Here is a 13,219-nt window from a genome sequence, read left to right on the forward strand (position 1 = left end):
ATATATATATATATATATATATATATATATATATATATATATATATATATATATATATATATATATATATATATATATATATATATATATATATAATGTGACCACTAGACGGCGCCAAACACTTATAGTCGCATGTATCTGGGAGCGTCTGTGGTTAATATATGCTACATTGGCTTTAATCTGGAACAAAACTGATTTTAATTAATCTCATAAGAAAACTAACGTGAATAACAACATAGTTCAAAAACGTATTAAACAGCTGCTGCTGGCCTTCTCAGTAAAACCAGGAAGTTAGACTTTAAAGATTTTACAGCCATCTGTGTGTGTAATTCAGTCTCAGTGTAAATCCAGTTGTGTGAACGCCTCGTCAAAATAATGGCAGCTGTATAAAAAATGCACATCATACGTTACTATTTATTTACTTGAGTTTCCCCAAGTAAATGATACACTGAAGCAAGTGGTTGTGTTGCGACAAAAATATTTTTAAAAAACAGGTCATGTTTGTTCATTATGTTTAATTTTCAAATAACTGATGACAAAATTAGAATATTTACAAGGGAGAATATGATGAGCTGTACAAAGAAATATACATGCAAAGATAAAAAAAAAAAAAACAATGTGGCGGCAAACATGTAAATAAAAACAAATGCAACAAAAAAAAGGGTGGAAAAACTAAAACTGAGGTATCCAGTCCAAGTCTCCTTGTTTTTAACGGCCTGTGCACAATTATATCACATAAATAAAAAATAAAAAAAGCTAAAGAGGGCTCATCCCATCCTCATTATGAACGTTTGTTACTTTCGTTTCCAGAAATGTTCTGGTGAGCTTCCAGGGAGATTTTATAGTTTATACGAGAAATTTATGGAAGAAACATTTTGGCAGCGAGAAAGAAGACAATTAAGGAAATAAGACCATTTAACTCCTAATTCATTGAGTTAATAATAAGAGCTAGTTTCTGTCCTCCAGCCTCCTGCCTATTTAAAAAGGAAAAGAAAAAGAGACTAAGCTAAGAGTGCGTCCCCCCTCACCACTCCTTGTGTTTTACTCTTGTAAACAATCATTTCAAAAAAGGTCACTGATTACCTAAACATACTCCAATAAAACCTTTTTCTTAAGTACTATAAAGCTAGAGCAACTTTGGTGTACCAATACTACAGAGGCATACAGTACAAAACGTGTTAAATTAAGTTTTGATCAAACCAAAATCCTAAAAACGAACCACATGATTGTAGGTCGTGACCCCAGCGAGGCCTGGCGGTCGGAACAGCCAGCAACACAAACTACCAGCAGCGCCTGCAGTACCAAGTACATCCTTTTCTCTAGATTTATTACAGATACAACAGATGTCTTCATAAATAGTTGCATAAAATGTTAAAGCCGCAACATTGCACATGATAAACAGAACGTACGATGAGTGCATTTACAGAGAAAAAAACAACAAGAAAAGAAAAGAAAACAAAACAAAACAAAAAAAAAGATTTCTCCTCCTGGGCTTCCCACATTCACTTGGTTTCCCTGGCGACCCGCAGCCGTCGCCGCGGCCCCGCGTCCTGAAAGCAGGATCCCGCCGTGAATGTGAGAGCGAAGAAGGCAGAAGTCTATTTACAAGGTAAGGCTTAAACATGTCGCTATCTGCGCAGTGCAGCTTTTGTTCTGCAGGGGGCGCCGTTCCTTCTGGGGTTTGGACGGCAGCATGGTCAACATGGCATCTCATGATGATGGTTTAATAAGCAGAACGTCTGAAGTAGCACAGCCAACTTTCAACATTTTATTTTTTTTTTTTTTTTACTTTAAAACAAACAGACGGTACTTTTGTGTGTTTTTCTTAAATATATTGTTTCTATAAGATAGAGCTGCTTCCAAAGTGTCAGGTATAGCTTTAGTGTAAAAGAATAAACAAAACGTCCGTGCCGGTCCTTGGCGACTTTTTTTTCCGTCGAGGCTCGTTCAGACAGCTCCTCTAAATCAGCTTTGACTCCCATCAAGGAAAATAAGTTACTATATTAATGATTTTATTCGTCCTTTTTTTTAAATTTTTTGTTCTGTTCGTTTAAAACTAGAAAATCTCAGCAAGCAGCAGTAGACAAGGGCATCCGTTCCGTCGGGTTGGTGATGTTCTCTGGGGCTCCGTAGCTCCAGACTGAACTACCAGCGGTACTCCAGGGGATTCTGGGTTGTGAAGGAGGATAAGATCAGCGAGAACTCTGGGAATTCTGGGAGCTGTGGGGACGCTTCCTGCTGCGCCCGCGGCGTTCAGATCCGAGACTGAAGGCGGCTCTGGATGAAGCTCCGGACTCCTCCAATGGGCCGTGCGTCCGTCTGGTGCTTCCTCCGGTCTATGAAGGAGATGAGGCGCGCCGTGTCAAGGCAGCCCTCTCCACGGCCCCGCCCGTCCCCCGGCGGGGCCTGCAGCCACGGCTCCTGGAGGCAGAGCCCCGCCGGCGGCCTCCGGCCCGGGTCGGTCCGTAGCAGCAGACGGACGAAGTCTCTGGCGGCCTGGCTGACGCCGTGGAAGTAATCCCTGGGGAAGCTGAAGTCCAGCCTGCAGATGTTGAGGCACGTTTCCTCGGCGCTCTCGTCCAGGAACGGCGAGGCGCCGCTCAGCAGCACGTAGGTCACCACGCCCAGGCTCCACAGGTCGGAGGTCAGCGACACGGGCTCCCCCAGGACCAGCTCCGGGGAGGCGAACTCAGGGCTGCCCAGCAGAGGGTGGACGTAGTGGGAGCTGTTGAGTTGGACCGCGTCTCCGAAGTCGGTGAGTTTGACCACGGGCTGGGCGCTGGCGTTGTGGGCGACCAGCAGGTTCTCAGGCTGGAGCAAGAGAAGAAAAGCGCCACACGGTGAACAGTAAATTCATTCTTCACAAACTTTATCTGCCAGGGCAAAGGGTAGGAATATATCGTATCGTTTATCATTTATCGTGACACATTTCCAGAAAAGACTTCCAGCTATGATTAAAGAAAAGGTGGAGCTTGATTTGAAAGGAACGGCCTCAGGTCAGGTGTCCATGTATGTTTTGAAAAGTTCATATCAAGTTTCTGATGGCAGCATAAGGAAGTGAGGAAACGTTCATGAGGGATGGATTTAAGCAGAGCCACTAAATCTGCTAAGACACTTACTTTTACGTCCAGATGCACTATTCTGCAGTTGTGCAAGTAATGTAAAGCTTCTAAAACACTTCGCAGGTAGGAGGCCACCTTCTCCTCCGTCAGGTTCCCCCAGCTCACTATGTAGTCCAGCAGACGACCCTGATCAGCCCTGAAATCAGAAAAATCATCAGTAGATCAAAGAGATTGAAGGTTCAATTCCAAACAAAAACAGGTCCCCCCCCCTCTGTGTATCTGGCACTCACATCTCCAGGACGATAGCGTAGCTGCTGGAGGTTTCAAACGTGTCCACCAGGCTCACTATGTGCGGGTGCTGCAGCCTCTGGAGCAGGTTGAGCTCCTGAGTCACCTGATCTCTCTTCATCAGCTTCTTGTTGACGTGTTTGACGGCCACAGTCCGTTTGGAGCCCCGGTGATCGCAGCGTTTGACGACAGAGAAGCGCCCCCTGCAGACAGGAAACACACGCAATTCGACTCAAAAGTCCTCTAAAGCTGTGTTTTTCAAAGAGGGGGCCGCCAGGGGGCGCTGTGGGGCGGCTCGGAAAGATGGAGGGAAGATGAGAAAAAAATATGCAAAGATAAAAAAAAGAGCTGTTTTTTATCTGTTTTCTTGTTTGTTTTTTTAATGAAATATAAGTTAAAATAATTAATCTAAATGTTATTTCTGATGGCTGAAAGTCAAATTCATCTTTGCTTCTCAAGCTACAACAGTTAGAAAGACATGGAGGAAAAGCATAAAAATTGTGAGAATAAAATAAAATTTGATATCTAATATTGCAAATTAATCACATTTTCTCATAATCAGAAGAGGAGATTGTGATGAAAAACTATTATGTGAAAACATATTAAATCATAGCCATCAAAATCAGAAGGTCTGAGGCAGCATTTATGCTAAATGGATGTAATAACTATTGAATAGTGAATAGAAAACAGTCGGAAAGTTGATGTTTCTTTACATATTTTGTAGCAAAGCGTTCCTGAACACAGGTTAACGCTGTCTGGGGGAAAGTAGAATGGAAAAGTTTGGGAGCTTCTGCTCCAACAGAATATTTTCAGGAAAAAGCCAAAGCACAGATTTGCAGAGAAACACTTTCCTCCTGCACCTGCATGGTGCCGGGTCTCTTACCTTCCCAGTTCAGCCACCTCAGTGTACTGAGACTCGAAGTTGTCCTTCCAGCTCACTCTGAGTCCATCAGTGGACACAGCTGAAAACAAAAGACACACACCTGCATCACACACCACAGCCGTCACACACCCGGCGGTCGCTGTCGTCACTCTACGCTCTTACCCAACACCCTGAGGCTCGCCGACGACGTCACACTGCCCAGCTCGTTGGTCGCCACGCACGTGTAAACGCCGTCGTCCTCTGAAGCGGCACCGATTATCCGGAGCGTGGCTTCACCAGCATCGCTGGAATGAAAAAATGTATTATTACAGCAACGCTTCCAAAGAACCGACTTCCTGGATCTGATTGACTGAAGTCTGAGCCGACTGACTCAGGCGTTCATACGAACTCCACGTTTTCTTAAAACTCACAAACTTTAATGTATTTTGGGAGATTTTATGAAGTGGTGAATAATCGGGAAAAATCACAAATGTTTTCTACATTTTTTATTACTTTCCAAATTGTGACATGCATTTGAAGTAAAGAGGGTTTAATACAAAAAGGCTTAAAATGATTTCTCATTTATATCGTAATAAAATACTTTAAAGATGTGAGTAAGGCGTGAAGACTTGTGCGGTTCTGTGTCGTTTCCGTACCTGTAGGCGATGCTGAAGTGTCCGTTGTTGGTGAGGTTGCTCTCGTTTGGTCCTCTCCAGGCGACGGTGGCGCGGGGTCGACCGCAAACCTTACACCGTAAGGTGACGCTCTCGCCGTTGTCACATGTCACGTCACTCAGAGGCACCAGGAAGTCTGGGGGGGCTGGTTTAAAAAATAAAAGCTTTGATTAAAGCGCTGGTTACAGCCGCCTGAATCAATTTATTCTAAACTCAAAGTCAATATTTACCATCATAGATGTAGTTGGGATTTAGAAGCTGTGAACACAAAGGGCGGAGTCAGACAAAGAAAGAAAACACAAGTCCGCTCTGATTGCTCAGTGAATCAGGAAGTCACCTTTACAGAAACTTTATTGGCCATTGCATCTCTGGACTTCCTGTAACCGTTTTCCAGCTTGGTCTCCTTCTTCACCTCCTTGTCTTTCTTCTCAGACTTCTTTCGTATTCGCAGAGACGTGTGCCAAGATGAAGACTTCCTGCTGCAATGAGACAGGTGTCAAAGGTCAAGAACAAAAAGACCCCATGTCTGTTGGAAACTCATGTACTGAATGGAGGGCTTCCCACAGCGTATAATAAGCCTGGCGGGCTGCCAGGCTTTACTTGGGTAAGCGTTGTTTATTTTAATAGGATTTTTTTTAAACACAAGTAACAGTGAGAGCAAAAACAGAATAAGCTAACTGATGCATTGAAGTAGGGGTAATATTATTTATTTTAATTGTTTTTTTGTCTGTTTGCCTTTTTTAACACTATATTTGGTGTTTAAGTATCATCAGTAATTTCTTCTAACAACATAATTATCTAGTCATATCAAATTTTCTGTCAGCGTTTTTTAAAGGGACAGTAGTGTGTATTTTCTAGGTATATGGTGGCGTTTTGTATCAAGTAACCATGTTATCCTCAGTTGTTTTAACTTCTTGAAATTGGGCTTCTGTTTCTTTAAAAACTCCTGCTCTTTCTGAAACTCCGCCTTCAGGAAGTCATCCCAACATTACTCCTGTATTAACCCTTTCGGAGCATTTTCACCAGCCTTAGATGATTTGAACAGCTGAATGGTTGCCAAGGGAGATTGAAGGATTTCTCAAACATGCATGATAGAATCAAATCAACACTGCAGGTATATTTTGATGAGGTAATCATATTTAAACATGATGTAAAGCTCCAAGAAGTCGAGTTTCCATAATACTGCCCTTTTAACACAAAAACATGGTGGTGCTGGTGGACTCCCCTGGCGCCCCTGACACTGGGTTTAGCAAGTTCTCTGGAGGAAACCCTACTAAATGCAGTACGTCTGGACCGTAAGGCACGTTGAACCAATCTCTTACTTGATTGGCCCGTCGGAGGAGTCAGGGATGATGGCGGAGGTGTGTCCCAGCACGAATCCGGGGATCCAGCCCTCGGCGGCGGGGCCCTGCTCCGTAGCCGCCCTGAACACCAGGAACATGTTCTGCTGGTTGCTGGCCAAGATCTGGACCACTTCGCCCTGACTGACACTGATCTCATCCTCCTTCACAGCCATGTAGTCCTGGGTCACCAACATGGTGGATACGCTACTGCTGCTGCTACTTTCACTCTGTGCAACAGGGAGGAGACAGGGGGAGAGAAATCACAGAGTATTCAATAAAACCAGGCTTTGTACAAGGTTTGTTGTTTTCCTGCGATTAAAAAAAGTTGCAGTAAGACGATTTCCTCTGCAGCAGTCTTTGCAGCTCCGGGCAAAGATGAGACGAAAAGCGTTAGGTTGAATGAAAGGATCTGAGTTCATTTGTGGAGGAACCACAAACGTCAGAGGTTAGTTGCAGGTAAAGTCAGTGCAGTCACACACCATGAAGACAGCAGCTGGTGAGAGACAGCCAAGAGGAAGGAAGGTTGTTAGTTTGAGCTTTGGTAGAGTTAAAAAGTCAGGAAACAAAAAGCCCAAGTGAAGAGTCTCTCTTAGGAAGAGTGAGGACAAAAGCACCAAGGTTGAAACCTTTGAAGGGAATTTGTTTTGAGAAATGATCTAAAGCTACAGAGCGTGATGCTGAAGAGTGGAGAAGATTGTCAGAGATGCTTAGTGGGGAACAGATTAGTAGTGCTGGCAGCAGCGGGACACACCAGGCTTCCCTCGGCCTCTTTGTTAGTGGAATCAGCCGTGGGCCGCAGCTAGAGGTCTTACCCCGTTGCTCTGGGTGGACTGGATGGACTGCTCGCTTGCAGATGAGCATGTGCTCATGCGGTCAGCCTCTTTGCTGTGCGTGGAGTGTCTGTGGGCCTGAACCCCCGGCTGACGGGCCGGGGTCTCTGCCGCCTCTCCTGGGAAGGTGAACGAGCCAGGCCTGCTGGCTGGAGAGGCCGGCATAGAGCTCCAAAATCCAGATCCGGTCTTCTGTCCTGGGCTGGGAGGGGGAGGAGGAAGAGGGTCCTTTCCAAAGGCGGGCGCGGTTGGAGTTGGGGCGATTGGCGACACGGTTCCGGGCTGTGGTTTGGAGGTTGGCGTGGAGGGCAGAGGCCCCACTGTGGCACGAGGAATAGGGGTTACAGTGTTGGCAGGTGTGAGGGTCTGCGTGTGTGTCTGGTCCTCTGCGGTCTGCGAGGGACGCTTGCCCTGCGGACTGCCCCCTGGAGGAAGCGGGGTAGCAGGGACGGGACGAGGGGACAAACCTGGATCACAACCGAGCAAAACTCACACCTCAGTCACAACCTTCAATGTGCTGCGAAAACAAAGCTGGCCGAGCAAGGGGGCCACCTTCCGTACCTAACATCTTGTTGGGGCCCTCCGCGTCGGCTCCAGCGAGGTGACGGAGGGGCTGGGGCAGACGAGAGGGTTGAGGGATCTTTGAGGGCCGCCGGGAGACGCTCTGCGGTCCTGATGGGGCGGAGCTGGGCTGAGAGATCCCGCCTCCAACTCCGGGTGACACACCACCAACGCCTCCGGCCTGAGCTCCCACGCCGGCCCCGACGTGATTCCTCTGATACTCTATTGGCGAAGTCAGAGCTGTGAGACGGTACAAGAAAGACAGCGATGTACAAAAACAGCACCGCCACCAAACACCAGGTTCTGTGCATCTGTCCGAAGGCTCACCATTGAGGAAATTGCGTTGGCTCTCCAGTATCTGGCTGATCTGAAGGGTCCAGACCTCACACACCCCCGGATGGGAGGAGTGAAGCACGAAGGACTCCAGCGTCCCGTTGGTTGACCGAGAAGTGAGAATAAACTTACAGGGATCGCCTTCCACGCTCTCCTCCAGACCCAAACAGCTGACCTGGATTACCGACAGGGTCAGAGACTCAACATCTGGGCCACAACAAATCATTCAGGCAGCTTTGTAGTGTTCTCACCTTGATGCTGTGTTTGTAGAGGAAGCCTGGCAAAGAGAAACCTTTCTTTTTGTCCAGAGGCTCGCTGAAGATAACCAGCTGCTCGAACAGGAACACCCTCCTCTCCTTCATCCTGCCGAGCGAGCCGCCGTCTGGGTCGGACACCATGAACGTGTCCTGCAGCAACAGGCGACCCTGAGCTACAATCTTCCCCTGGAGATGGAGAAACGGGGAAAATGCTTTTAGTAGAAGCATTTCATGAGGCAGAATTCAGTATAAACCAGTTAAGACACTGTAACATTGAGCTTTTTCACATTTCGCCAACCTCAAACTTTATTGGATTTTATTGGAATGTTATGTGATAAACCAACAAAAAGCAGTGAATTAGGGATGCAAGTTATCGATTAATCAATAAGTAATTGATAAACGGTAATTTTCTTAACAACCAGGATTGTTAAGAAGAGCTTCATTTTTTTGGGAAAATGCTCAATTTAAATAAAAAAAAAATCATAATTAAATTTTTAACATAATTTTGTATGAAATACTGACTCAATAAACAGAATATTGAGATTTTATCACATTATTAACCTTGGACATATTCATAAAATATAACAATACAGGAACCTCTTAACTTGCTTAATAGAAAAATAAAATACAACAGATTGTTTCTCTTTCCAGTTCTTTTATGCCCCCGCCATCTTTGTTTCTGTATCAACCGGCAAAACTCAAGGATGGCGCCCTCTGCTGGATGGCGGTCAAACTGTAACACTGAAAGAAGATCTAAGCCCACATTGTTAGTTAATCGATTGGAACTAATTTTAACTTAATAAACCATTAATCGTCAATTAATCGTAAGTCGATTAATTGTTTGTATCCGTATAATGAATAATTGTGAAGAGGAAAGAAAACAACACAGTCTTTTTAAGGAATAAATCTACTAAATCTAGTGTACATTCACATTCAACCCCCTTCTACAGATTTATTTCTGTGTGCACATATGCTGGAAACAGTTTCCTTTTCCCACTTTATTCTGGTCTCTCACATAACATTCCAACAAAATATACTGAGGTTTGTGGAAAAAGCCCAAAAGAAACTTTTGGGAACCAATGTTGTGTAATTAAATTTTCCCTACATCAAATCCTTGAAGCCGACCAACATTCATCATGTCGTTGCACCTTTTTGGCACGATGCACATGACCTCCACTGCTTTCTGTAAGAGGTGGAAATGAAAAATGTTTTAGAAAAGCAAAGATTGTCTTTTAAATTAAGCGTTCAAGCAGAAGCTTTCAGTCACTTGCCTCTAAATCTGGACACTCCAGTCCAGCCTTTTTAGAGTGTTTGAGGAAATCCTAAATCAGACAAAGCAAATATGTCACCGCAAAAACACAAAAAAACATTGGTAATGTTTGGCTTTTTACAATCAGAGAAGTCAGAGATGAATGTGTTTTTTAAGTGAATCTGAGCCGAGTTGAGGTTTCGGCGCCCTCTGCTGGGCCAGTAAGGACTAACCTTGAGCAGCAGCTGGTATTTCATGATCCTTTGAACAGGTTTAATGAGCAGGTCTGTGATCTGCAGCCGGTGGCCCAACCTCTGCTTCAGATCCTTCATTAAATAAAAAAACAAACAAAAAACCTGAGTTCTCAGCATTTGAAAGCTGCCAACATCTGATGCCTCTTTAGCTAAACCACCGTTTACCTCAAAGTAGGTGTCGATGTACTCTGACACGATGTGCTCCGACTTGGGCTTGTTCTGACAGTACACCACGTACATATTTAACCTGCGTTCCTGTGGAAACGCCAAGCAGAAGACTTCAGAATTCCACAAACACAAAGTTTAAATCTAGAAAAAAACGTAGAAATGACAAACCTGTTTGAGAAACAGTAGTCCCAGTCTGTCAGGGTCTTCTAAGCATTTCTCCAACTCCCTGAGGAAGAAGCTGAGTGAGAGGGAAAGAGAAACATTTAGTTATTTAGTTGGCGACTGAGCAGAAGGAAATCTGGATTCTAGCGCTTGACGTACTCTTTGTGCCAGTCGTAGATTTGATGGATGTTTCCAAACACGATTTTATCCTTCCCCCTCATATCGTCGGGAACACCCTCCTCCTTCATCCTGCTCATGTAACCCTTATTTATGGAGACAAAAGAAACAAATACGTGTAAGCCTGAATACACGGCATAAAGGAAAACAAAGAAACGTAGAGCGCTCACCTCGACTACAAGACCCAGATCCCGGACGTAATCTCGCTCGGTTTCTACCAGCTCCAGCAGAACGTAGCTAAAACAACAACAAGATGACTCAGCTGAAGAGAGAAGCCAGCGTGTGTTTGTGTTAAGACAGCAGCACACTTACTGTCTTTTCTTGACGATGCTGGCCCTGCGTTCATCCATCTCTTCCCCAGGCGAGGAGGAGGACAGGAGGGAGTTATCGGAGGGGTTGAAGGAGGGAGAGCTGCTGTCGCCCTGCTCTACCGACAGAGAGCTGGGTCTGTCCTCCAGAGCCTGCATCCACACGCAACAATGGGGGGAAACACAGCAGATGCAGATGGAGTCGTTTCAACTGATTAGTTCTAAAATATACACATTTATTTTACAGTTTTTTTCAAGTATTGATCATTGATGTTAATCAAGTTCATTTTATAGCAGATGCTGATAAAGACGTGGAAAAAATAGGGATGCACAATAAATCGGCACCAACATCGGTATCGGTGGATGTTTTTTAACAAAATGTATCGGATAAATAAAACTGATTTGATGTGAACAACCGATATTTATGTCCATCTCGTTTCTGGAGGACGAGTTTGGTCATGCGACAGTGATCGTGATTCAGTAACGGATTTAACTGCAAATAAAGAAACATGATGGTAATTTTACAATGTCAAAGGTTTAGTGAATATATATATATAATATTGGTGAATATTAGTTATCAGCCGTAATAGCAATATCAGTGTTGGATATTGACTGGCCAAAATGTTCACGTCAGTGCATCTCTGGTGAAAACACTTGTAATAAATCAGTTTCATTTCGATGACTTAACACTAAAAAGTTCAAAAGTCCAGAAGAAACAGAGAGAGAAAGAGAGAAAGAGAGAGAAGTATAGAGAGACAGAGAGAACTAGATATAATTTGATCAATTAAATGTAAGAAACTATTTCTATCACTTTTGTTTTATGGAAATTGTTGAGGCATCAAAACCAGGACAGGCCGTTTTCATTCAAGTTTTTACATTTTCAGTGTGAGATTACTGCTTTTCAGAGATCTGCATGAAGGATGTCAATAAGGACGATGCGCCTAAACTCATGATCACAAAGCTGTTTTTGTGAATGTCGGTACACACACACACACACACGGTGTGTGTCTGTCTCCTACCATCTTGCTTTTGACCAACTCCTCGATGGCGCTCACCAACTCGGCGGCACTGGGCGTCTCCGAACTGGACGGACGGACGGAAAGACGGGAAGACGTCTGAGCAGCCACAGAGAGGGGAGGCAAGCAGAACAGCCATGAGAACTTGGCAGCCTGTGTGCTCGGGTTTGTTCAGTAGTTCTTGAGTTTAATTTTAATTCTCAAGTTAGAGAAATCCATAAATGGACAGCAAAGAAAATGCCCTCTCTAGTGGTTAAAGGTCAGCTTTTAATGACTTGAATGCACATTAGTTGTCTTTTGTGGATGTTTTTTTTCCAGGTTTAGTAAAAGAAAAATAATTCAGTGATATAATCTGAGGAGGCTCCTCTAATTGGTGAAACTCCAAGTTTCTGAGGAGTTACATTTAAAACTAAAGTAAAAAAACAAAACAAAAACAAAAAAAAAACAATAAAAACAAAGGAAAATTGTGTGAAATTCAGAAAACTATAAATGGAGAGGGGAAAACATGAGGCGGAAGGAAAAAAGAAATGTGGAAGGAGGAAAAGAAATCATTCAAGGTTTGATAGAAAGAATGTGGGGGAGAAAAAAAAAGTGCAATCTGAATGCAAAGAGAGGTTTTCTGTCGTGTTCCTGTTATGGAGGAGAGAATGCCGTCAGCGAGGATGAAAGAGGTTTCATGGATGTGTTTGTGCAGATATAGTTCAGGAGACTCTCACCCTTTCTGTGCTGTGCGCCCTTCTGGCCTCGCCAGCATTTAGAGATGCCAATTACTTGCATGGGTAATGAGGTAATGCACATAAGGTAAGAAGAGGGGGAATGAGGACGAGCGGGGAGGGGGAGAGGGGGACGGAGGGGAAGCTGTGATTGGTCGGGTGGGATGACAGGAGGTGGGGCCGGGAGGGGGGGTTTGAATCTTCATTTCAGCGTGGGTTTTACTCAGATTGTTAGAGAGGAGGCTGACGGGGGGAACCTGGCCCGCTGTCTCACGCGCCGCTCGCTCCTTCCTAAGTGTCTGTCGTCCCTTGCTGCGGCTTCTTAAAGCATGCACAAATACGCTGCATTCAAGTGCAAGTCGAGCATGCTCAAGGCATTGTAAAGCTGGCAGAAATAAGGCAGTGCATCCCTCGACTCTGAACTGACCGCTGAAGGGGAAAAATAAAAAAAGCTCCACGCTGCCCCCTCCACTCAGAGTTAGGAGCTACATGTGTTCTCGTTCTCTCTCTCTCTCTCTCCCTCTCTCTCTCTCTACTTATTTACAGTTTGTCCTAACCTGCTCACCGTAGAGTTACAGTTAAAAAAAAACAACAACAAACAAGCGAGGAAATAAAAGAACTAAAGAAATTCAGGAATGTTATGAGTTTGTTAAAATACAGAAGTTAACCAGAGTGCGTTTAAAAAAAAAAAAAAAAGAAGAAGTTAAGAAGCTTAAAGTTATTTCCCCTCAAAAAGAACAGGCTTTAAAAAGGGCATTTTAAAGTGGAAGGAGCGGGAAAAAGCAGGAATTAAAGAATCAGACTGAGGGAGGAGACAGAAGGGGAAGAGCAAGGCTTTCAGATGGAGAGATATGGAAACTGAGACAAAGCAAAGACAGGACATAAATCAAGGTAATGCTACGTCATGGCAAACAGCAAACAATACAACCAGGAAACAAAACAAAAGAGAAACACAAATTAGT

At 44.3% G+C, this 13,219-nt stretch overlaps 1 protein-coding gene across 1 annotated transcript in view; it reads right to left on the reverse strand.

The window, feature by feature from the left end:
- Positions 1 to 495: 495 nt before the first annotated feature.
- Positions 496 to 13,219, reverse strand: part of LOC106941209 (triple functional domain protein-like) — a 43,120-nt gene continuing 30,396 nt past the window's right edge. Inside the window, exons 30-51 of the mRNA XM_015024150.1 lie at positions 11,548 to 11,643; positions 10,533 to 10,681; positions 10,391 to 10,457; positions 10,203 to 10,306; positions 10,050 to 10,119; positions 9,879 to 9,968; positions 9,693 to 9,785; positions 9,482 to 9,532; positions 9,316 to 9,393; positions 8,205 to 8,396; positions 7,948 to 8,128; positions 7,621 to 7,860; positions 7,042 to 7,526; positions 6,209 to 6,456; positions 5,224 to 5,365; positions 5,117 to 5,144; positions 4,869 to 5,031; positions 4,396 to 4,517; positions 4,234 to 4,312; positions 3,353 to 3,553; positions 3,120 to 3,258; positions 496 to 2,811 (exon numbers count right to left, since the gene is read on the reverse strand). Of these exons, the coding sequence (XP_014879636.1) occupies positions 2,254 to 2,811; positions 3,120 to 3,258; positions 3,353 to 3,553; positions 4,234 to 4,312; positions 4,396 to 4,517; positions 4,869 to 5,031; positions 5,117 to 5,144; positions 5,224 to 5,365; positions 6,209 to 6,456; positions 7,042 to 7,526; positions 7,621 to 7,860; positions 7,948 to 8,128; positions 8,205 to 8,396; positions 9,316 to 9,393; positions 9,482 to 9,532; positions 9,693 to 9,785; positions 9,879 to 9,968; positions 10,050 to 10,119; positions 10,203 to 10,306; positions 10,391 to 10,457; positions 10,533 to 10,681; positions 11,548 to 11,643 (3,576 nt within the window). The 3' untranslated portion in view covers positions 496 to 2,253. The remainder of the gene's footprint in view (positions 2,812 to 3,119; positions 3,259 to 3,352; positions 3,554 to 4,233; positions 4,313 to 4,395; positions 4,518 to 4,868; positions 5,032 to 5,116; positions 5,145 to 5,223; positions 5,366 to 6,208; positions 6,457 to 7,041; positions 7,527 to 7,620; positions 7,861 to 7,947; positions 8,129 to 8,204; positions 8,397 to 9,315; positions 9,394 to 9,481; positions 9,533 to 9,692; positions 9,786 to 9,878; positions 9,969 to 10,049; positions 10,120 to 10,202; positions 10,307 to 10,390; positions 10,458 to 10,532; positions 10,682 to 11,547; positions 11,644 to 13,219) is intronic.

Source organism: Poecilia latipinna, unplaced genomic scaffold, assembly GCF_001443285.1.
Source record: "Poecilia latipinna isolate Pla-1442-1.1 unplaced genomic scaffold, P_latipinna-1.0 Scaffold3549, whole genome shotgun sequence".
NCBI lineage: Eukaryota > Metazoa > Chordata > Actinopteri > Cyprinodontiformes > Poeciliidae > Poecilia > Poecilia latipinna.